Source organism: Saccopteryx bilineata, chromosome 1 (assembly GCF_036850765.1).
Source record: "Saccopteryx bilineata isolate mSacBil1 chromosome 1, mSacBil1_pri_phased_curated, whole genome shotgun sequence".
Classification (NCBI taxonomy): domain Eukaryota; kingdom Metazoa; phylum Chordata; class Mammalia; order Chiroptera; family Emballonuridae; genus Saccopteryx; species Saccopteryx bilineata.
The window spans coordinates 87,852,849-87,877,040 of NC_089490.1; the positions used below are offsets into that span (position 1 = coordinate 87,852,849).

Sequence of the window (24,192 nt, forward strand, 5' to 3'; positions counted from 1 at the left end):
CTTTAATGACTGGTGGGGAGAGTTACAAACCCAGATAGCCTTAGGGACTCCATGTTTTAAGCAGCTCAGCTAGAAGCTGGCTCAGCTGCTGGTGCCAGGAGTTTGCTTCTCAGAACAGCCTGACCAGCCACTGAGCTCTAGGGCCCCTTTCTAACCAGGGCACCTGCTGTTAATCACCATAGGTTCGTGGCCTTACTGGGTATAGAGATAGGTGAGAACGGGGCTCTGCCACTTCTCTGCTTGTGGGTTTCCCAGTAAGTCTTAACATTTATGCCACGTAACAGGGTGTGTGTCCATGCCCCCTTTGCATGACTAACAGTAGTAGTGTTCACCCCGAGATTCTGGTCTAACAGGTTGTAGTAGGACTCAGGGGTCTATATTTTACAGTCATCTGAACAAGTCTGGTGCAGGTGGTTAGAAGGTGATAGGTTCCCAGGGGAAGGCTGGCACAGGCTCTGGAGGAGGATGTGTCTGTCACCATGGGGGAGGCGGGGGGGGGGGGGTGCTGCTGACCAGGAGTCCTAGGACCTGGTGACTGAAGATCTCGGAAGGAAAGAACGTGGCCCAATGAGAAGATGCTGAAGGAGGAAGCCTGCCCCAGTTGAGACATGATGGATATGAAGTACCTGGAATCCTTTGTCTCAGGTGGTTTTGGGACTGCTGACTGATTTGGGGTGAACTACCTACACTCCCTGGTCCTCTGATGTAAAGGGTTTGCCAAGGGACTAGGCAGGAGTGGGGCAGAACTGCCACATGTAACCTCCCTGGGGCCCAGCTACAGGCCAGTCCAGAGCTGGTATGGAGAGGGTTAACTCAAGTCCCCACAGAGAGGCTCCCAATCCGGGGACTTCCTGAGGGCGCTGGAGCTGAGCCATCTTGAGGAGGTGGGTGGGACTGGCCCCTCAAAGTGTATGCCCACCTGAGTCTTTGCATGGGCAGGCTTCCTTGGGTACTCCCCCCATTCTCTCTGCATCCACTAACTATCCCCCATCTTTCAAAGCCCAGTTCAGGCACCCTTTTCTCCAGGCTTGTCCGCTGTAACCTGTCACCCAGGAGTCCTGGCTTCTTCCACTGACAGACAGCCCTAATTCCTGGAGCTGTTACTTTACTTGGTCTGACCAACCACCTGCTATTCCCCACTGGGCTTTGAGCTCCCTGCGCCCCTGCCCACATGGTTTCTGAAGGCCCTCAGTGTTTCCAACCTCTTCAAAGGGACGCAAAAAAAGCTGGACACTGTAAGAACACCGAGGTTCTAGTGGCTCTACCATTCTCCTGAAGATCTTCCGTGTGCTTGTTTCCCGTAGGACCTGGGCGATGGGAGTCATAACTCCAGCTTCATCTGATTATAAGGTCTGGATGAGAACTCACACCAACTGCTTAAATCAGTACTTGGCTGTTATTAGTGACACCCGCATCCCAACCACGCTCTAAAGCAGTGGTCCCTAACCCCCGGACCAGTATGCAGAGAAAGAATAACTTACATTATTTATATTTTTTGAACGGTTTTATTTTTTAAAAATGACCAAATTCCGTTACATCCGTCTAAGACGCTTGTCTCGGTCACGTGATACATTTATCCTCCCACCTTAAAGGCCGGTCCGCAGCCCAAAATAGGTTCAGGACCACTGCTCTAAACCATCTACGCATCAGTTTTAGTGTTAACCACTTGGTTACAGACCCAATGATCTTAGTCAAATTTGCTTAGGCTCAGGGTAATTTCTGCCATAGCAATCCCCCAAAACAATTTTCACCAGTCCCCAAGTATAAAAATGTTGAGAACCACTGATATACACTGCATCTTTGCATAGGAAACTAATCCTTTCTTTGGAACTGGTCCTAGGGAACACGAGAAGGGACCTGGCCAGGAAAGGCCTAAGGCAAAAGGAAATGTCTGCCTTTTATTAGGAGTCACCCAGTCACAAGACCAGGATTGCAACAAGGCAGCACCAACGTTCCCAGTGCTGCACCTGTCAGGCATTTCTAGGGATGGTAGTCAAAGGAGCCTAGCTGTCTGCCAACCTTTGGGCACAGCTCTGGCAGGAATGTAGACCAATTGTAGGAATCCTTTACCAGCTCTCATGTTTTGTTGCAGCAGAAACCTAAGAGCTGCGGTCTTCCTGAATGGTTCTGAGGTTTCTACAGAACCGTAAAAGCTTTTAAGTAAAATCAAACCACCAGTGCATCCAGCCGAAGATGAGAAGCCTTATCTGGGAACTCAACAGATGCTGGCCAAGGCCAGATGAAGGGAACAGGTAGAGCTGGTGTGGGCTGCTCCACCCAGTTCCCCAGGCTGAAACTCCCAGTGTTGTTCCTAACCAAGGGTTACTGTGGGATCTAGCCCAATTCACAGGTTTGGGGAAACCACCCAGGAACCTGCCACGGAGGAGTAATGGCATAGCCCAACCTCTCTGGCCTAGGGTCCAATGTCAAAGCCTATGGTGCAAAATCTAATTCCAGGATTTGGTGGGGTCATCTCCTTGAGGCAAAAAAAGACATAACAGTTTCACTACAAAATATTGTACTTTCACTACAAAATATTTATTACAACACATGGCTCCAGCACAAGCCACTTATGTACAAGCACACACCAACTATTCTAACGAGAGGGCCTTTTTCTTTCCCCTTGCCTTGCGGACCTCCTCTATTAAGTCTTTCAGATACTGGATCTCCTTAGCCAAGGAATCCGCCTTCTCTTTCAGAGCCTCATTTTTCTTTTCTAGCTCTTTACACTCCCCAGTCAGAGCCTCCTGCTCTGCCCTCTTTTTCTGGCGGTACCTAGTGGCTGCTGTCTTGTTCTGTTCCATTTTTTTCAGCTTTTTATCTAGTTTCTCACCCTTCACTTTTGCTACTACCACCTTCTCTCCAGAGGGATCATATGGTTTGGGGCGAACAGAACCACCAAGGTTACTTGGAGACAGCAGGCTTTTATTTGGAGAGGTCCTGGAGGTAGAGGGACTATGCTGGGGAGAGCCCAGATAGGACTCAGGGCTCATACAGATGCCACTGTCATTGTCTGATGTGGCATCTTCCTCCTTTATGCATTGAGGAACTATGGTAATATAAGCAGTGGAGTCTGATTTCCTATCTCCTTCAGAAATATCAACCTCACTGCCTAGCTCTAAACTAAAGGAATGATCTGCAGTGGGGGACAGGGTCTCTGGGGAAAGGGGAAGCGGTTGGAGGAAGGTAAAGGGGTCAATCTGGTCAGTTTTTGGTAAACTTTCTGGAAGATGGCCAATTGGGTTCACTGTCTTGGGGGGCTCCTTTTTAATCTCCTGTTCTAGGGGGTTAAAGAGATCACACGTGTCATCAAATGTGGCCAAAAGCTCCTCAGGCATGGTTTCCAGGTCATCTAAACTGAATAGGGCATCAAAGTCAAACTCCTTAAGATCCATTTTCTCCACCATCCAATCTGTCCCGGAGAAGGCATCCTCTGCAAAAGATTTTAAAAAGAATGAAATAAATTCAGCCAGATGCACAAAGCAACAAACTCCTACCACCAAACCTCACCGGTAAACAAAGGGCAGGCACTCACCCTTACCGTTGTCTGAGGCTTCGACCAACCCATCCACAGTCAGCCATTCGGAGGAGCCCGCCTTAGCCTTGTCGTTGGAGAACCCATGAGGTTTGAAGTGCTTGGCCACCTCCAGGTAGTCGTCTAAGAGACCTAGGCTTTCTTCAGCCCCCAAACCCGACTGGTCGAAGGGGGACATCAAGTCCCCCACCAACACCCTGCTGCTCAGGAAGCTCATCTCGGTCATGTTGTGGGGCTTTGTTGGAATCGAGGAATGTGCTTAATTCGAAGGTGTCTTTGTCGGTTACAGCAATGCTGCTGCTGAATGCCGTGAAAAGCCTGAACATAAATCAGAAACAAAGTTCCATCAAAAATCAGCTGCTCTGAGAATTCCGTCTTTTTACTCCTAAGACAGGATGGCCCGACTCTACTTGGCTGTAGAACATCGGGAACACGTGGCCCCAGAGCCATTGTGCCGACCTTCCCCGTTCCCTCATCAGAGAGCACAAAATGGACGCCCTCGGAGCTCGGCCTTTCCTCAACCGGCCACAAGAGGAAGGTGCTGCATCCTCACGTCCAAATACGGCCGCGACCGCGCTGCCTCGTCCTCGTCCTCGTCCCCGCCCCCTGTGACTCACGCCTCCCCGGCCGCGCCGCCCTGCCCCGCCGCCATCTTTGCTCCTGCCACGTTTCGCTAGGCGCCCGGCGGGACTCCAGAGACTAGGCCACCAAGGGTGTCTAACCCCGGGGCCAAGCCGCGCTCTCACAACTCAAGAGAGACGGCAGGTCCGCGACACCCAAACAGGACCCACGCGTCCCAAACGCTCATGAAACTGCTTCCCACTCGGCGACACCGCCACGCGCCCATGCAAGCCGCAAACAGACCCAGGGGCACAAGGCCAACCCCCTACTTACGCCATGGCTTAAGCCGCTGGGGGGTGCCGCTGCAGAGCCTGGTGCTGCTGCTGCCGCTGCTAAGGCCAATGCTGCCGCAGGCACTGCTGCCTCTAATGCGCCATGGCGGCCGCGGACCTGCGGATGCGGAGATAGGAAGGGCCTCGCTAGCACTCTACATAAGCAGATAGAAGAAGAAGAAATGGCCGCAACAAGCTGACCGCGGGGTATTTATACATTTGGCTTTATGAGGACGCATCACAAAGAGAAAATCCTTCCGCTGATGTCACGTGATCATCACCTCCCACGCACTTGTTTTCCTCTGTCGACGCCCTATCATTTTGCAGCCAACGCCCTTTTCGTCCAGGGCGTGGTTCTAAAGAGAAAATGAATTATTTTAAAGCCTCAAGAAAGGAAGGACGCATTATTTTACAAGGTTTCTGAGAGCTAAGAGTCACTCTTCCCTCTGCCGCCAGAGCGCGGAGGGATCTACCAGGCACGCCCTGTTTCCGGTATTCGCTGAAGGGGGGGGAGAGAAGTATTTCACGCCAAGAAACGTTTTTATAGTGAAGTCCGAGGCCGATTTATTATCGCGCGAGATGCCGAGAAGAGCGCGCATGGTGTTGATTGGTCAGGCATGGTGAGTCATATATATTTCGAGTTTTTATTGGCTCAGGCCCCGAGGTGGGTGGGCTGTTCAGTGATAGAGCCTGTGTTCGGGAGGGAGGGAGTGGGTGGGCTAATCACCTGATGCATTTCCCGCTTAAGGGTTCTGACGTTCGACCGCTCTTCTTGGTGGCACTCCTTTGCTGTGGCCTTCTCAGGCTGGCCTGTAGCTGCCCATGACCGGTTCTAACCCAGTGAGTTCCAAATAGTGGCGTCAGACCCCAACCCCTGCGGTCGCTAGTTGCCTGCTCTTAGTGTGGCTCCAATTAGGGACCAGGTTGCAGCTGGAAGATGAAACTAGTCAAAAAGACCAATCATTTCTTGTGCGCTTTCACCACGAGGAAGGCCCTTCAGTACTGAAAAGGGAGGCTGAGGACCTCAGGTGGAAGGTCACCTGATCCATGCCCACCTACCAACAAAGGCTAGCTGGCGTCCTTACTGTGAACTCCGTCAAGTTGAGTTGGGAAGATGCATAATCCTGTAGCCCAACCTATTATATTTTTCCGTATCCATTCTCCTAAAATGTTTGCTAGCCTATTAAAATATTCAGTCTATTACAGGGGAACTTCTTTTGGTTTATGTAAGTTCAATTTCTCTAAGAACAGGAGAGGTTTTATTCAACGGGGACTGCCAATTCTGTAACTCCCAAGCATCCACTTCCTAGCAAGTCCTCCTAATGGCAGTGAGAAAAAGAACCCACTCCCACTCGCGGGGGTGCCAGCAGTCCGGGTCCGGGCCAGCAACTTGCTCTGAGGAACTGTTAGGAGCGCTTGAAAGCTCTCTCTGTCATCCTTAAATTCCCTCCACGGTGAGGCCCTCTCAGAACAGAAACCCTGAGTTTCTACCTCCATTCATTTCAGTGGGCCATACAAATATTTCTGAGGGCTGTGCTGTCAAAACATTTGGAGCCTGGCCTGTGGTGGCGCAGTGGATAAAGCGTCGACCTGGAAATGCTGAGGTCGCCGGTTCGAAATCCTGGGCTTGCCTGATCAAGGCACATATGGGAGTTGATGCTTCCAGCTCCTCCCACTTCTCTCTCTCTCTCTCTCTCTCTCCTCTCTAAAAATGAATAAATAAAAAAGAAATTTGCCTGACCAGGCGGTGGCGCAGTGGATAGAGCATCGGACTGGGATGCGGAAGTACCCAGGTTCGAGACTCCGAGGTCCCGCGCGGGCTCATCTGGCTTGAGCAAAGAGCTCGCCAGCTTGGACCCAAGGTCGCTGGCTCCAGCAAGGGGTTACTCGGTCTGCTGAAGGCCCACGGTCAAGGCACATGTGAGAAAGCAATCAATGAACAACTAAGAAGTCGCAACGCACAACGAGAAACTGATGATTGATGCTTCTCATCTCTCTCTGTTCCTGTCTGTCTGTCCCTGTCTATCTCTGCCTCTGTAAAAAAAAAAAAAAAAAGACATTACATCCTTTAAAAAAAAAAAAAAAAAAACATTTGGAAAGCACTGTCCTAGATAACTACAGACCATTGACTTTATTCATCTAGCTCAATTTCTTTACAATGGTAAATAGAGGACTAATGTGAAGTCACATACAATTCTCAAAGACAGTATGGGGTAGGGGTTAGAAGATAGATTCTAGAGGTAAACCCAAAAGAATTCTGGCTCTTCCATTTATTAGCTGAGATATTTTGGTTAAGTGACTTACTTTAGCTGAGCCTCAGTTTCCTCATCTGTAAAATGAGGCTGATCCTTATCCTTGGAATGAGGTAAAAAATGTGTAAAGCACTAAGCAAAGTGCCTGGTACTTGGTAAGTGCTCAGTAAATGATTACTATTAGAACTCAATGCTTCTGAGCCTGACATCCCAATACCCACCTCCCCAGCTCCATTACATCTTCCTGCTTCCTCAGAGGATTCCTATCATTTACTGAGATGAAACCAACATCTATAAACAACTGTTATGTGGAAAGCATACTGGATGCTGGGGTAAGTGTGGTTTTTCTTTCCCCTGGGGGAATCACAGTTAATGAAAGAAGTTTTCGAGTCTTTCAGTGCAGAGGTGGTAAGAACCCTGAGCCACTACACAAGGCTTCCAAAGGCATAACTAAGGACCCACAGGGCATGTCCTCCTTTTGCTGTGTATCAAGAGATTTGTTAGGGCCTCCTAAGGGTGACCATGTAGATGGCTCAGAAAAGTAACACTGTGCTCGCTTTGGCAGCACATATACTAAAATTGGAACGATACAGAGAAATATTAGCTTGGCCCTGCACAAGGAAAAAAAGAAAAGTAACACTGCACCAGTTTTGATAGTGCAGTGGTCATGGAAGAATGACTTCATTAAGAAGCTTGTCACATCCATTGTATTATAGAGACCCAAATCAAGCACTTTAATGCTCTAGCTGAAATGAAGAACCAGTACCACTCCTGTGGGAAAATGTTTCATACCACACACAAAAGTCAAAGCTGTTGAAAAGGAGACTTTTATTTTCTTCTTCCCGTGCTGAGAAAGAGCATCATATCCCCTAGCTTTATTTCCTCCCTCAAGGAGAAAAAAGGGCAGCAGTTCTCTGGGTCTCAGGGTTAAGCTGCTTCTATGTGGAGCTAACCAACACAGGACAGAAAAATTGGTTACAGATCCCAAATCTACCAGCCAAAATCAACTTCTACAGAAGGGCAGGCAAGTGACTGGAAGGCAGATTGTGGATCTGGCATGGGACAAAGAATGTAAAGACTACAAGGTGATCAAAATGAAAAGGTAAACAACACACTGTATAAGTTAACCCGGAACCCACATCTCTGTTACTTTGGCCACTTAAAAGAGTCAGCAGTGTCTAAAAGGGCTACAGCTGCACAGCTCTAGTCCTAGGTGTCTCTTTGGCCTTGAACTCCAGCAGGAAGGGCAGAGTTCTAACAAATCCTGTGACAGCATAAGTTCTCAGCCAGGGTCATAGTCTCAAGAAAGATGTATCACAGCAGAGAACTCTGGACACATGCAGGGATCCCTACTTACAAAAACCCCTTGGGGCCTCTCCAGGGCCTTTTGAGCCTGAGGCTGATTCCTCATCAAAACCACTTGTGCTCTCAACTTCAGTGGCGTATAAGGGAACAAAGTCAGCTAAGCTGGAGTGTCAACCAGTAGACCACCAGAGGCCGACACCCAGGAAGACTGTAGGCCTCAACACAGCTTTTCCAAACATAAGCTTTGATTATTTATCTGAAAAAGTCACACCCTAGTGCAGTGGTTCTCAAAGTGTGCGCCAGGGCGCACTGGTGCGCCTTAGACTTCCAGGTACACCCTATGGTATTCCAGAGAAATATGTGCCTGTTGGGGGACCAAAAAACCAACAGGGTTTTTGGAGTTTAGATTTGAGGGGGACAGAGGTGTGGGGAATTGGCTGTAAGCTGACAGTCTGCCTAACCCCCACCTCACTTGCCTGATTAGGTTGCAAAAGGCTATTAAACTGAGGTGTTGGATTGTTTACACTACCCCCCATGTTCCTCAGAAAGGCAAGTTTCTTCTATCCTTTGTTTGGTGTAAAGTTAAGATGATATGTACGGTGGGGATTTTCTGCACTTAACACAATTAAGAGTAAAAAGAGAGGAATTCAATGTATTGATGAGGAAATGAGAGTGCCTTTCAAATATATACCCAAACAATGAAGAAATTGCTAGGACACATCAGGCTCATGTTTCTTATAAACACAAGAATGAAAAAACACATTTGCACCAGGACCTGCCAAATTTACTAAAATCTTACTAAGAATGAATGTATCTATATATATAAAAAGATAACTTTTTTGTCGTTTATTTTTTAACCCCTCTTTTTTAGGAATTTTAAAAAGCTTAACATAAAAAAATGTAACATAAAAATGTTTTTAATGTCAGAATAAATTTAATTTTGTCATATTTATTTTGTTTAATTACCATAAAAGCACACTTGGACTTTATATTTTTTCTTTAATATTTGACTTAATTATTATAACATATTTCTCAGAAATTTGTATATAGTGCGCCTACAATTATTTGTAGGATTTTAAATGCGCCCCGACTTCAAAAAGTTTGAGAACCACTGCTCTAGTGTCCAAAGAAAAATACTGTTGTCCTGAACTCATTTTGGGGGGAATGGGCAACAGGGAAAATCAAAATACACTTTGGAATTGATTAGACTTTCAAGATGATGATTATGTTATTTAAGCGTGGTTTGCTAACGTAGATGGTGTAAAAAAAATTTCCAAATGGAGTAGGACTAGATGCTATTACTTCAAGAAAGATAGGAGTTCCTGAGTAGAAAGGCGGACTGGTGGGAAAGGCAACACATCTTTCCCCAAAGAGTAAAAGGGGAAGGGGAGCAGGATGGTGCCCTCTTCCACCCAAGAATCTCAAAGTACTTGACTGTCTTCCATGTTTTATGATGAGGCCTGCTGAGCTGGTCAGCAAAACCATGAGAACCAGGGCTGGGAATTCCCACTGCTTCTAGTTCCAAGGACTTCTAAGAGGTTTTCGCTTGTGAAATGGCAAAGTTACGGTTTTTGGTTTTGTGAAATATATACTGCTCACAAAAATTAGGGGACATTTTATAGCTTCATATTAATTTTGAAATATCCCCTAATTTTTGTGAGCGGTACATTGGGAAAAACAAATCCTTTATCTCAATGAATAACCACCCATCCTTTGGCAACACTTTCTCAGTCTGCCCCTCTCCTGGATGCCATGCCAGGCTCCACCCATTACCCTCAAACCACTCACCCGGGGCAGCACTTGGGCACAGAGTCTTAAAATTCCAGTTTGATTGTGATAAACAGCCAGGCTGGAGAAGCCATCTCAGGGTTCTGGGCTTTGTACTGCTCATTCTCTCCCAGTACCTTCACACAAATTAAACAACTGAACCACTTTAAGGGACCCTTACATATGTATAAGAGGCAGGAAGATCCTCCAAATGTAGCCAAGGTTAACCTTAGTTCTCAACCCCTAATTTGTGACAAAAAGGAAACAGGAATCTCTACTATAAATTCACAGGATAGCTGAGGTTTCAATGCTATTTACAGAGCCGTTTCATATCGCTGTCATTGGGAAGGAATGCGACAGCTGCAGAGAGCTTCATCAGAATCTCGCTGATTGGGGAGGTAGTAATAGGAAAAATAACAACACTTGATAGGAGGAAAACAAAATACTAGTTGGACAGATCAGAAACAGAATTTTCAGGCTCTAGCCATAAACAGAAAAAAAAACCACAGAACAAGAAGGTACACTGACATTGTGTATTAAACACACCTCTCCACCCTCAGGATACTTTTTACATTGCAGTAAGTAGTGCAGCTTTAGCAGTGGGAAACAAGGAGCATAGGAAGTCGCACCTCCCTGCTCTGTGTTTTAGCTGTGTGCTCTCTTCCCAGGTAGCACCGATCTCCCCAGGTGCTGGGTGAGAGACAGAAAGCAGGGGGCAGGGGGATCTGAGCATGTCTGCTTGCCCTTTGGCCTCTGGAGGTGCCTGGAGAATTCAACAGACAGCCCTCTCATATTCCTCTGGCAGACTGTTGGGACTGTTCTTGCTCTAAAACAACATCCTAGAAAGGCAGGGCCTGATGGAAGAGAAACATGGTCACAGCCTCAGCTGGTGAGTGGATCTTCCAGCTGACATTCTGCCGGCTGTCAACCTCCCTTCAACCTCTACAGTTAACTAAGGCTGTGCTATTGAAGGCCTCATTCTACTTGGCAATAGGCAGGGAAAGGGGTGAACAAGAGCACTTGCGCAGCAGCGCTGCCCTTGCAGCCCCCTTCCCTCCCACGTAGTCAGACTTGCACACAGTGGCGCTGGTCTGGACCAGCCCGAGATGATGCACAGGCATCAGGCACCCAGACCTCCCCCATTCTGCACTCTCACTGGTGGCCAATAAGAAACACACTCTCCAAATAACTGCATTCAGTTTATCTCGAGCCCTCTCTCCTGTGTGAGTCAATAACACTGTTCCCATGAGACCTTCTCAGCACTGAGGGTATGAGTTGGTCAGGCAGTCTTTCCCAAGAACCTGGGTCAAGGGCCAGCTCTTCCGCCACTTTACCCAAGAAACCCTAAATACTATCTGTACACTCTCTGCAGAGTTCAGCTTGAAAACATGCAATCATAACTTCAGTGACATTCAGCTAAAGGCATTGTCTTGATTAGGCAATGTGCTCCAGAGAAAGGAGCTAAACAGAAGGCATGAACAAAAGGAAAAGGTCGAGAAGACACTGAACAGAACAGGCCAAAGGGCAAGGCAGGGCAGACAGGAGCAGAAAACCTGGGCCACATGCAGAACACCAAGTGGTTTCAACAGCTTGGGCCCGTGTTCCACCTTCTCAATTCATTCTAGAAAACTTAGCCTAGAACAAAGGGGAGAGAGAGGAGTAGGGGGCACAGTGTTTGGTAGCAAAAATAGAAAGGGTTGGGTTTGAGAAAATAGATGAAATAAGAGATGTCTTTCCAATCAGCATGAAGTGACCAGGGTAATGAACAGCAACACAGAAGGGACCTAGGGACCCTGTGAGGCACCAACTATATAGCCAAATGTTTCTAACGGAGAATCCAGGGCCTGACTGCCCAACACCCACTTGGGCCTTCACCTGCCCTACGTCTGCAGCAGCACCTCTGGCTCAGACAATGAGCAATAGAGAGTGTATCCCAGTTCGTCTATTTCTTCAGGGGTGAGCTCTGCAAATAAGTTCACCTTGGGGTTTAGGGCACTGGGCAGGACTCCAGCCTCTAGGTACCTGATGAGTCCCCTCAAGGCCTGAAGGAATCGATCGGCCAGCATATCTGAAGACCAGTCAGACTCCTCCTGGGCCAAGTGGAGGATGACATTTGTGAGCTGGCTGGCAGTGAGGTGGCCCAGAGCTGGGGTGGACTTGCATATGGCCTTAAGGATCTTGAGGCACAGAGAGCGGCAGCCTGAGTCGGCCTGGTCCAAAGCCCGCAGGCGTGCCATCTCAGCAGGACGCAGGCTCAGCCGCCACAGGTTATCATACTGGGCTAGGCGGTGTGGTCTGGCCACCAAGACAGTGTCACCGAGGGTCACTGATGGCAGGAAGTCAATGACAAGATGTTTGTCACGCTCATACTGCACTTCCAGAGTCAGGGCCCCTGGGGGTGGTGCTGGTCGGATCACATAATCCAAGAGGGACCCTATGGCCGGCCAATTGATGGAGCCAGCCACGACCTTCTCAAATGTGTCTGCCACTGTCTTTGGGGAGAGGTAGCCCCCGACTACACAGCGGTCCCAGTAACTGCTACCACGAGGAAAGTACTCTGGGTTCTCACGACGAACTAGGAAAAAGCCAGGGACATTCATGATGGTATCCTCGCCAGGAATACACGACCACAGGTTCTGCTCCAGCACAAGGGGCACAATGAGTTGGATGTGGTCAGCTGTCACCACCTGTTGGAGAAGAATTAAAAAGGTTTTGAGGGATTTAATCTGCTCAAGAGACCAACTTCTTGAAACACAGGGCCTTCCATCTTATATTCCCCCAACAATGAAGGAAACTAAGGATTCTTTCTTGTCAACCTTTCCTTCTTTAATTTTTTTTTTAACAGATAGAGAGAGGGACAGACAGGGACAGACAGACAGAAACAGAGAGATGAGAAGCATCAATTATCAGTTTTTCGTTGCGCATTGCGACACCCCAGTTGTTCACTGATTGCCCTCTCATATGTGCCTTGACTGCGGGCCTTCAGCAGACCGAGTAACCCCTTGCTCGAGCCAGTGACCCTGGGTCCAAGCTGGTGAGCCTTTGCTCAAACCAGATGAGCCCGCGCTCAAGCTGGCGACCCTGGGGTCTTGAACCTGGGTCCTCGGCATCCCAGTCCAACACTCTATCCACTGTGCCACCACCCAGCCAGGCCTTTAAATTTTTTTTAAAGATTTTATTTATTCATTGGGGGCTGGGGGGAGGAAGCATCAACTCTCATACTCTCATTGTCCCTTGACCAGGCAAACCCAGGGTCTCGAACCAGCGACTTCAGCATTCTAGGTTAACGCTTTATCCACTATACCACCATAGGTCAGGCCTCCTGTCAACCTTTCAATTCAAATAATAGACATAGTGAGGACTCGAACCCAGTCTGTCAGACACCAGAGCCTAGGCTCATTCCACGTCGTCTTGGGGCACGAACACAGGACATTCCCCACGCCTTGAAGACCCAGTAAGAAAAAAAACTAGAAAGAAGAGACAGGAACAGGAATATAGGAAGGAAGAGGCCTCTGTTTCCTAGAGGTTGTATGACTAAAAATAAGAAAGGGTTAAAGAAGACCAAGATAAATTCAATTTAAAAATAAGGCCCTGGCCAGTTAGCTCAGTTGGTTAAGAGCATCGTCCGAAAACAACTATGTCAAGGGTTCAATCCCCAGTCTGGGCACATATGGGAAGCAACCAAAAAAATGCACGACTGAGTGAAACAACAAATGCTTCCTTTCCCTCTCCCTCCTCCTCTCTCCCTTTTTCTCTGTCTCTCTAAAACTCAATAAAAATTAAGTCCTGGCAAGATAGCCAGGTTGTTTTGAACATCATCCCAGAGCACAGAGGTTACTGGTTCGACGATCCCCTGGTCAGGGCACATACAGGAGCAGCTCGATGTTCCTGTCTCTCTCTCAAAAAGAGAGAGAGAGAGAGATCTATATCTTTTCTTTTTAAAGGTAACTTTTTTTTTTTTTTAGGCTTATTCATTTTAGAGAGAGAGAGAGAGCAAGCGAGAGAGAGAGAAAGGGGGAGCAGGAAGCATCAACTAGTAGCTGCTTCCCATATATGCCTTTACCAGACAAGCCTAGGGTTTTGAAATCATGACCTCAGCTTTCCAGGTCAAGACTTTATCCACTGTGCCACCACATGCTAAACAAATAAAACAAAGAAGACCCAAGATATGATCTCCAAATGCTCTGTGTGCAGAACTCAGAAGAAGTATGACTATATAGTCTTTCTGGCAAGCCTGGTACACTGATCTTTTATACCAATAGCACTATTCAGAAGCATCTTGGTCTGTACCCAGCACTGTCCTTCATAAGAACTGCCGTGTTACCTGCAGATCATCATAGAGGCTGCCACTCAGGTACATGTCCCGAAGTGGCATGTCAGGCAGCTTGGCCCGCAGGAAGCCCCGGAGCTCGGCACATATGTCCACAGCAGCTTGCTTGGCCCGAGCCTGCTCGCCAGCAGGGATGGCAGCCCGGTTCCGGTAGTAAGAAAGAAGTTTCTCCTGCAGGGACATGCGGAGTCGTGACTTCTTCAAGTCTACCTGGCCCTTCCTGGCCAATGACTTAGGCCGGGGTGGGCAGAATGTATCTGCCAAGGCAAGAGAGAGAAGCATGTCAGCTCTTCCCAGGCTTGCTCAGTCCATGGCTGCCTCAACCCAGAAAGAAGGGCTTGGCACAAAAGGCAAGTCCTAGCATGGTGCCTGGCACATATGTGCTCAAGAAATGTCAGCTGAATGCAGGAGTAGTACCGAGAGCCCACAGGGAAGTCCCAGAAGAGGCAACAGGCTTTCTCACCTGTATCAAAGGCCGAGGAGTCTGTGGGAAGGGTCTGCAGGGAACGGCTCAGTCCTGTCTTCATGTCCTTGTTCAGCAGTCGGGAGGAGCCCATCCAGTTTGGCTCTTCCCAGCTCCTTTTCCCTGAATGGCTCAGGCGGGTGGGACTGGTAGGGGCACTGATTGCCCTATCATACATCTGTAATAGCAGCAAGGACCCCACACATGTACCTTCCTTCCTGTTTCCCTCCTTCCCAGCAGCCTTGCCCTAGTGAGTGTAAACCACTGCTTTTCCAACACCTTTGTTTTATTCTAGATTATGGAATACTTTTCTCCATGTAGAAAAGTTCAGGAAATATGAAATTATATAAATAAGAAACAGGTTTATCCATAATGTCACAACCCAGAGGTAAGTATTACTATTTTGATATACTATTTATTTCTGGAAAAAATATTATCATTTCCCTGTATCACTAACAGTGAATTGGTGTTCAACATTATGGTACATTTTCTGACTATACAACATTATACCTTATGAGTGTAATGGTGAACACTGATTATTAATTTATTTAACAAATACTTACTGAGTGGCTACTACGTGCCACTAACTGTTCAAGGTACACAACATACAGCACTAAACAGAGAAACCCAATCCCTGCCCTCATGGAATTTTCAGTCTAGTTAGAGGGACACAGGCAATACATAAACAAGTTAAATACAAAGCATGCAGACAGAGATAAATTTTAAAAATAAAGTAGGAAAGGGGAAACAGGAAGTATATATGTGGTGGGGGTGTTGCTATTTTAAATAAGATAGTCAAGGAAGGATACTTTTATTATTTACAGTTTTTTACTTGCTGGAATAAACTTCTTTATTTGTATCTCCAATGATTTATTTATGGCAGAAACCTAGCAGGGGACTTAATTCTCTAAGGTCTCCTCTAATAATGCCAAATGACCACGTTACAGTCCCATGAGCAGCATCAGAGTCTTGTTCCAGATCAGCTCCATTCTGAGGAGACAGCCCCCCACCTCTCCCACCCCGGCCTGGGCTGCAGGCACTTACCCGCTTAACTGCCAGTGTAGCGATGCCCAGCATGGCTGCTCCACCCACCCCCAGCACCAGCCGGGCATTGGAGAGCACAAAATCAATGGCTGTGCCAATGCCATTGTCATCCTTCTTGCCTTTGCGCTCACCGGCGCCTGCCATTGCTCACCTGAGAATGAAGGCAGAACACAGCCATCACCACCTGTGACCTCAAGAACTGTCCCTCCTGTCTCCCCAATCAGGCCAGTACCCAACCAGTTCAGGGTACTCTGAGTTCCGGCAAATCCACTGAATGCTCTGCGGTGAAGAGGGTGATGCCCCCTCCCGTGATACACCTGCATGCAAGGGGGGGGGGGCCCATCATGTTTACTGTGGGAAAACCTCTCCACTAAACTACTGATATTATAAAAAGCATTAAGCTTATTTCAGTCCTTTCTTGCATTAGAGTACCCCCACCACACAATACAACCCTCTCCTTTTCCCTGCCCAACATTATAATGCAGATTGTGTTTTGATCCTTTGGTCATTACTTAATGGAAGGTTTGATCTCAGAAGGTCTATCTAACAGATGACAGGAAGCTCATCTCACCCCAATGTATCACTTCACACATAGGGAGGTGACTTGCTAGAGGTCCCAGAGAAAGGAAATGGCAGAGCTACCTCCAGAACTCAGGATTCCCAACTCCTACTACAATGCTTTTTCTACTGTATCATATTTACCCTTACTCAAGTCAAATTCTTCCTGTTCTATTTATTTTCTCCAAAACACAATAAAAAAGCACATAAAATACTATGGACCAAACACTGCACACAGATTCATGACTAAAAGTCTATATGTAAGAAGAAAATAACCTCTGTGGACACTCCCACTTAACAGATCTTTGTTTTTTCAGGCAAGTGTGCAGGGGACTCAACCAGCTCAGGTGAGATGAGAAGAAACACAAAGGATACTGTAGACTTGGCTGGTAACTGAAAAACAAAAAAATCTACCTAATCAAATGCACTTGGAAAATGAGCTAAAAAATGCAGACACCTAAAAGAAGTTCTTGGGTAAAATACAGAAGAGGCTGGCCTCCAGTACATAGCTCAAGTGAGGCAAGCATACATTTGCTCCCTGGCAACAATGGAGTCATCCAGACTGAAGTTCCCCTTGTCCCCAAATAAGCCCATTTCCCACGGAGTTAGAACCCTGGGCCTGACCCAGATAAAGGATGGCGAAACGGTTCGGATCTGAACCCTGCTCTTTACGGCTGCTATTCTCTTCTATCTCCTGTGTCCCACATACCGGGAAGTATTGAATACATAGGGAAAAACAGAGCTGTACACCTTTCAGGATCCCAATTTACCCAGAATGGGAGGATGGAGGCAAGGCCCTGGTGCACCTTCCAGTGTCAGCATTCCTTCTAATACCATGTTACAACTGGGATTGCTAGTTTCACAGCTCATGACAATTGCCTATACCTCCCTATCCCCCAATAAAGAAACATTTCTGACTACTTATTCCAGCAATTGAGTTAACTAGGAGTCACTGTCAAATCCAATAATATTTTATCCCTAACTAGAGTTCACAACATTGATGGTACTTTTTTCCCCATTTTACAGTCAATAGAAGCTTCATGTTAGGGACATATGAGATCACTTGGACAAATGAAATATCTCCCCACTTCAAATGCATAAAGCACGCAAGGAAGAAGAGTTCAGCTCTGTATTTATATGATAGGTGGGCTCAGGCAAGAGTGCTAGTCATTTTCTCTCCAGTGGCCACTGAGACAGAGAGGGGACATATCAAACTCAGCTGAGGCAGAGTAATCCAATCAGGACCATGTTGAACATTACATGGTTCCCAGAAATAATGATGGCCACTATTTTATTTTTATTTTTTAATGAAAGAACTTTTACTGATATATTCACAATAGGGAGAGACACTGGATGCAGGCCCCCCTAAATCAGTGTTTTTCAACTGCAGTCTGCGGACTGATCCACCAGAAATTTCGTGCTAGTCCTCAAGAGTTGAACACCTTGATGTTATATGAAGATTATAGACCCAGTGATCTTGGCCAAATTCGCTTATGCTCAGGGTGATTTCTGCCTTAGTGGTCCCCGAAATAATTCTATTTTCACCAGTCCCCACATGTAAAAAGGTTGAAAACCACTGCTCTGAGTGATCCTTGGATGTGATGCAGCAGACCAGAGGGCATGTCCTCCCTCTGAGCAGAAGCCAGAAGGAGCCCCCCTAAACCATTCAGTCCCTGGCCCTTCTGATGTAATGACTAGTAAGAGCAAGGCGGTGATGCAGCAGAATAGAAGAGCCTGGATTTTTGAGTCAAATCCTGAGATCTAGTACTTCACTGTGAGCCCTGACTTATTAGTTAGGTTACCTCAAATGACTTAACCCCTCAGCTATGAAAAGGGGATAATGATGACTGCGTGGCCTAAATCATAGGGTTGTAGCAAAGAAAAAACATCCACTAAAACACTGTATGAGAATGCTTTATAAACTGTAAAAGTACTCCAAAAATGTGGGCTTATCATTAAGTTTTTTAAGATTTCTACCCACAGGACAAACAGTCAACTTCCAGAAAGCAGTCAGCAATCCACACTGTCCTCTAAAACTCACACTGATGCTATCCTGGGCTTGAGATCAAAACTGTTTGTTGAGCAGGCTTGTGAAAAGGCTTTCCTACTCTAGGGCAATATGCTCCCCCATCCAAGGACCCAGTGGAAAAGGAGAAAGCATTCATGAACCCCAACAGGGAAATATAAGCTACTATTTCATTTACTGATTTTAGAGAAGAAGGAGGGAGAGAGAAACACTGACTTGTTCCACTTATCTGTGCATTCATTCTTTGTCTCTTATATATGCCCTGACCAAGATCAAACCTGCAGCCTTGGTGCACCGAGACAATGCTCTTACCAACTGAGCTACCTGGCCAGGGCTAAGCTCTTATTATAAAAGTTAATGCACTGGCCCTGGCCAGTTGGCTCAGCAGTAGAGCGTCAGTCCAGTGTGTAGAAGTCCTGAGTTCGTTTCCCAGCCAGGCCACACAGAAGAATCATCCATCTGCTTCTCCACCCCTCCCCCTCTCTTCCCCTATCTCTCTCTTCCCCTTCCGCAGCCAAGGCTCCACTGGAGCAAAGTTGGCCTGGGAGCTGAGGATGGCTCCATGGCCTCCACCTCAGGTGCTAGAATGGTTCCTGCCACAACAGAGCAACAGCCCAGATGGGTACAGCATCACCCCCTGGTGGGCATGATGGGTAGATCCCGGTCGGGCACATACAGGAGTCTGTCTGCCTCCCTGCTTCTCATTTCAGAAAAATACAAAAAAAGAAAAAAAAAGTTAACACATTGAAAGTGCTTTTCCACTGTACACTGTCCTCTCAGGTTCTGCTGCTCTAGCTTGGAGCCTCCTAGGAGACAAAAAACTCCATCCCACAAGAAGAGAGGGGCCTGGCTCCTCAGTGTAACCAAGAAGGAGCACCATTGATGGGTACAGAGTTTCAGTTGCACAAGATAAAATAGTTCTGGAGATGTTATACAACACTGTGAATATTCTTTTTGGTGGTGGCTTTTTTTTTTAAGCTGGCACCCTAATCCACCAAGGATGATCTCTCTTTCTCTCTCTCTCTTTTTAATTTATTGATTTTGGGGGAGGGAGAGGGAGTAGGAAAAAGGGAGGAAGAGAGAACGAGGGCAAGAGAGGGAGGGAGGAGGAGAGAGGGAGGGAGGGAGGGAGGGAGGAGGAGAGAGGGAGGGAGGGAGGGAGGGAGGAGGAGAGAGAGAGGGAAGAAGAGAGGAGGGAGGGAGGGAGAGGGAGAGAGACATTGACTTCTTGTTCCACTTATTTATGCATTCATTGGTTGATTCCTGTATGTGCCCTGATGGGGATTAAACCTACAACCTTGGCATAATCGGGACGCTGTTCTAACTGAGCTATCTGGCCAGGGTGCTTTTCTTTTTGCCATTTTAAAAATACAACATTTAGGCCCTGGCCAGTTGGCTCAGAGGTGGAGTGTTGGCCTAGCGTGTGGAAGTCCCGGGTTTGATTCCCGGCCAGGGCACACAGGAGAAGCGTCCATCTGCTTCTCCACCCCTCCCCCTCTCCTTCCTCTCTGTCTCTCTCTTCCCCTCCCGCAGCCAAGGCTCCATTGGAGCAAAGATGGCCCAGGCGCTGGGGATGGCTCCATGGCCTCTGCCTCAGGCACTAGAGTGGCTCTGGTCACAACAGAGCGACGCCCCGGATGGGCAGAGCATCGCCCCCTGGTGGGCATGCCAGGTGGATCCTGGTTGGGTGCATGCGGTAGTCTGTCCGACTGCCTCCCCATTTCCAACTTCAGAAAAATTAAAAAAAAAATTTTAAATAACATTTATTGCTTACTTAGATGGTTTGATACAGAACAGCTTTTCTTCTCATTCTGAATTTGGACATACTATACAACTGAATATGAAGAGGAACAAAAAGTACCAAAACCAAATTTGTGCTTCTGTTCCTGTGGCATAAACAATGTGAATGTTCTTAACACTACTGAACTGTATGCTAAAAAGTAGTTACAATATTTAGTAGAAGGAACACTGACCTGGTGGCCGGAGAAGGGATGGAGTATCTGAGTGCTGCCAACATTTCAGGCAAGTTATTTAACCTGGCTCTCTAGGTATAAAAATGGGAATAGAAATATCACCCTAAGATAGTGGAAGTGATGAGTAATGGAGGCCTGCAGCTTCCTAGGATGACAGCACAGCTATGAAAATTTCAACTTATTTGACGTGGAAAAGTTGTATGACTTCTACACATCAGGTTTGAGTACACAAAACTAGATAATGTATACTCAGTATGTACCATGTGCTGGACATTTTACACATATTAATTCCTTTAATCCTCACAACAATCCCAGGAGGTCAGTCACATTGTTATCTCCAATTTTCAGATGAAGAACTAAGGCAAAGTGTAAGTAAGTGGCCCAGGATCACCATGACAGTAAACCGTCCCAAGATCTGAACCATACTTCTGGGAGAAGTAGCTTACAGTGGTCTCAGGTAGCTTGCTCACATTTCCTTTCTATTAACCACCAGACCACAAGCTTCTTAGAGGCATTTAGGCTCATTTACTGCTACTACCTCGGGCTAGCAGTGTTTGACACACTGTAAGTACTGTATTTCCCCATGTATAAGATGCACCTTTTTTCAAAAAGTTTGGGGTCTAAAAACTGGGTGCATCTTATACAGAGGTTGTAGATTTTTTATTTGCATTTCCCGCTTTTTCGCACTTGTTTTTGCGCTCATTTTTGAAGACAGTGATTCGTCATCAGACACACACAGATGAGGACAAGCTAATGGATGGGAGTTTTGACAGTGACAAGGAGTTGTATGAATTTTATGATGAATAAAACTTGAGTTCAATAACTATATAATACTTTTTTTTTCAAATTTCGGGCCCCAAAATTAAGATACATCTTATACATGGGGAAATACGGTATTTATTGCACAAATGAGGTGTTTTTTGTTTTTGTTTTTGTTTTTCGAGGAGGGGGTGGTGGCAACCAGTAATCCAACTCACAGTCAAATTAGATTAGGAGCACAAAGACTCAGTAACTCACATTTCATTCCAGACTCGCCACCCTTCCTGGGGCAGGCAGGCCCCCATGGGCATCAACCCACCCTGGCCCTCCACTGCCAAAGGCTGGTCTGCCAATTAACCTCTCCGTGGCTGAGGAGAATCTAAAACCATTGCATAAGGATCCTCCTCCTGTTTTCCCTCTTGAGGTTAAAACAGTACCATCTACCCATCTGGTAAGCCTTACACCTCTGTTATCTTTCATTTTTCTTTCTCCTCCTCCTGCCTCGGCCAGCTGCTCAGAGTCCCACTGCTGTTCATGTTGTATTTATGTGCAGCTGCCCTACCAGCTCAGTCCCTCATTCTCATCTAGCCAAATTCACTGCCTCTGGTATCTCTCACCAATTATTCTCCAGGCTGCCAGTGCCACAGTTCTTCTCCCACGACATTTCACCACTTACAAAGCTGTGATGGTCCCCCTACTATCAGTGGTCACAATCTCTTCAACAGGAGATTCAGTGTCCCTCTGTACCTGGTCCAGCCTCAACCCTAGCCACCTGACTTACAGGTGCACCATTCAAGCTATGTCAGGCTCAAGTTTCCAGACTACAAAGTACGTTTCCACCTCCACCTTTGCTTATTCTTAACCCTCTACTCAGTGACATTCTACTTCTCATTTGAGGCAGACCTCAAGTGTCCTCTGTTCTATACTACCTGCGATTCACCACAGGCGTCCCCAAACTATGGCCAGCGGGCCACATGTGGCCCCCCTGAGGCCATATATCCAGCCCCTGCCGCACTTCTGGAAGGGGCACCTCTTTCATTGGTGGTCAGTGAGAGGAGCACTGTATCTGGCGGCCCTCCAACGGTCTGAGGGACAGTGAACTAGCCCCCTGTATAAAAAGTTTGGGGACCCCTGCGTCTATCATCACCTACTAAGGCAGTTACATTCTTGCCCTTGGCTCTAAGCTCTGTACCCAACCTTCTAACATAGAGCTGCTCACACTGGAATTCTTCCTGTTCACCTCCACATTATACCAAGCCTTTTGATGGACCATGTCCTTCGTTTCTATCCCAGAGCCTTACCAGAATGCCAGTGCCACAGAAGGCCCTCCAGGAAAGTGGCTGAATTAAATATAATCATTAGGTTATATTTAGTGGGACTTCTTAACAGCTGGAAACGGGGAGAAACAGACAGACTCCCGCATGCGCCTGACCGGGATCCACCCGGCACGCCCACCAGGGGGCGATGCTCTGCCCCTCCGGGGCGTCGCTCTGCCGCGACCAGAGCCACTCTAGCGCCTGGGGCAGAGGCCAAGGAACCATCCCCAGCGCCCGGGCCATCTTTGCTCCAATGGAGCCTTGGCTGCGGGAGGGGAAGAGAGACACAGAGAGGAAGGGGGGGGTGGAGAAGCAAATGGGAGCTTCTCCTATGTGCCCTGGCTGGGAATCGAACTCGGGAATCGAACCCGGGTCCCCCGCACGCTAGGCCGACGCTCTACCGCTGAGCCAACAGGCCAAGGCCATGTCAAGTAATTCTAAGTGCTGTGTGTGCACTGTCTCATTTAATTCTCATAACAATTAAGAGGCAAGTACTATTATGTCCATTTTACAAATGAGGAAATGGAGGCCTGGAAAAGTTTAGTGATTTACCCTAAATTCTACAGCTATTAGCAGTCAGGCACTGTCCTCTGACATCTGTACACTATATTTTGCTTTAAATTACAGACTATTGTAACAGACTACAGTTATGTTTGAAGAATGTGATCAGACCCACAAGGTAACTGAGTGCACTGAAGAATGAGCTAGTCTGGCCTGACCAGGTGGTGACGCAGTGGATAGAGCGTCGGACTGGGATGCGGAGGGACCCAGGTTCGAGACCCCGAGGTCGCCAGCTTGAGCGCGGGCTCATCTGGCTTGAGCAAAAAAAAAAAAAAAAAGCTCACCAGCTTGGACCCAAGGTCGCTGGCTCCAGCAAGGGGTTACTCCGTCTGCTAAAGGCCCGCGGTCAAGGCACATATGAGAAAGCAATCAATGAACAACTAAGAAGTCGCAACGCGCAACGAAAAACTAATGATTGATGCTTCTCATCTCTCTCCGTTCCTGTCTGTCCCTGTCTATCTCTGCCTCTGTAAAAAAAAATAAAATAAAATAAAAAAAGAATGAGCTAGTCTGGAACCGAACCCTAAGAGTTTTAACCAATGTCTTTTCTAACATTTTCATTTATAAAATGGTGATAATAATTCTATTCCACTGGGGCTTGAAACTCAGGCTCTATTTTTTCTCAATAAGGCAACAAAGTTCTGTTAATATGTCTGCAGTTTCTCCACTAATTTCTAATGATTAAAGGACTTTGGTCACTAAAATAAAAAGGTCTCCCTCTCCTGGTCCCCTGCAACAGAAAAAAAAAATGAAACCTATAGGAAAAAGGGTCTACCTACCTGAAGCTTCTTACTGCATCTGGGAGGTAGGGGAGGGAGAGAGCAGAAGTGTTTACAGAAGGCACTTCTACCCTCTTTCCCTTGGAATTAGGATGAGAAAGGAAAGCAAAGGATCCTAAATAATTCCCCCCAGTTTGCTGTGGAGGAAGAACAGGCCCTTTTCCAGCTGCCTCTCCCGGGCTTCAGGATCCTCTAGCTTCTGATTTTTCCGGAACTCACGGCGGATGGAGGCAAGGTAGAAGTCCCGGTCAGTGTAGCGAAGCTCTCGGCCCTGGCGCAGCAGAGCTCGGTAGAGACTCAATACTGCCTCTCGGCTCCATGGGGCCATGGGGGACCGGCAGGGGCTGGGCGTCAAGCTATAAGCAGAAGGGAAAAAACAGAAGTCTAGAATCAGAATTAATAACAGAAAGGCCTATAGAAATTATCTAAAATTCAAGAGTTCTTAATCTAGGTCTCAGAGACCCCAACACCATGCTACAACTCAGTGGCAGGGTTAGGACTAGATCCCAGTCTCTCAATCCCCCTTTCTGGGAAAAATTACACTGAAGGGCCAGAACTTGGAAGTGAAAATGCCTGGGCTTGGATTCTGGCCCTACCATTTACCACATGACTGTGGACAAAGTCCTTAACA

General features: G+C 47.2%; 3 protein-coding genes, 1 long non-coding RNA gene and 1 other non-coding gene across 7 annotated transcripts; 2 read left to right on the forward strand and 3 right to left on the reverse strand.

The window, feature by feature from the left end:
• Positions 1–2,514: 2,514 nt before the first annotated feature.
• ATF4 (activating transcription factor 4) lies at positions 2,515–4,599 on the reverse strand. Of its 2 annotated transcripts, none has more exons than XM_066257523.1 (3): positions 4,430–4,599; positions 3,542–3,853; positions 2,515–3,433 (listed from the first exon to the last, which is right to left on the reverse strand). In XM_066257523.1, the coding sequence occupies exons 2-3, from the start codon at positions 3,759–3,761 to the stop codon at positions 2,592–2,594; spliced, it is 1,062 nt and encodes a 353-aa protein (XP_066113620.1). In that variant the 5' UTR covers positions 3,762–3,853; positions 4,430–4,599; the 3' UTR covers positions 2,515–2,591. The 2 variants fall into 2 exon arrangements, with proteins under 2 accessions (XP_066113620.1, XP_066113610.1); XM_066257513.1 differs by having other exon boundaries at positions 3,536–3,853; positions 4,430–4,598.
• Positions 4,600–4,758: 159 nt separating this feature from the next.
• Positions 4,759–8,026, forward strand: LOC136324532 (uncharacterized). Its single transcript, XR_010729111.1, has 2 exons — positions 4,759–5,048; positions 6,910–8,026. It is a non-coding gene; the product is annotated as an uncharacterized lncRNA (long non-coding RNA).
• Positions 7,230–7,333, forward strand: LOC136321719 (U6 spliceosomal RNA). Its single transcript, XR_010728841.1, has one exon. It is a non-coding gene; the product is annotated as a U6 spliceosomal RNA (small nuclear RNA).
• On the reverse strand, positions 7,492–23,904 carry MIEF1 (mitochondrial elongation factor 1). 2 transcript variants are annotated; one of them, XM_066257502.1, is made up of 5 exons: positions 23,781–23,904; positions 15,741–15,906; positions 14,546–14,723; positions 14,077–14,339; positions 7,492–12,439 (listed from the first exon to the last, which is right to left on the reverse strand). In XM_066257502.1, exons 2-5 carry the CDS (start codon positions 15,765–15,767, stop codon positions 11,633–11,635), a joined length of 1,275 nt encoding a protein of 424 aa, XP_066113599.1. In that variant the 5' UTR covers positions 15,768–15,906; positions 23,781–23,904; the 3' UTR covers positions 7,492–11,632. The 2 variants fall into 2 exon arrangements, with proteins under 2 accessions (XP_066113599.1, XP_066113590.1); XM_066257493.1 differs by lacking the exons at positions 15,741–15,906; positions 23,781–23,904 and adding an exon at positions 15,590–15,733.
• On the reverse strand, positions 23,677–23,889 carry LOC136324530 (mitochondrial ribosome and complex I assembly factor AltMIEF1). Its single transcript, XM_066257539.1, has one exon. It carries the CDS (start codon positions 23,887–23,889, stop codon positions 23,677–23,679), a length of 213 nt encoding a protein of 70 aa, XP_066113636.1.
• Positions 23,905–24,192: the final 288 nt, after the last annotated feature.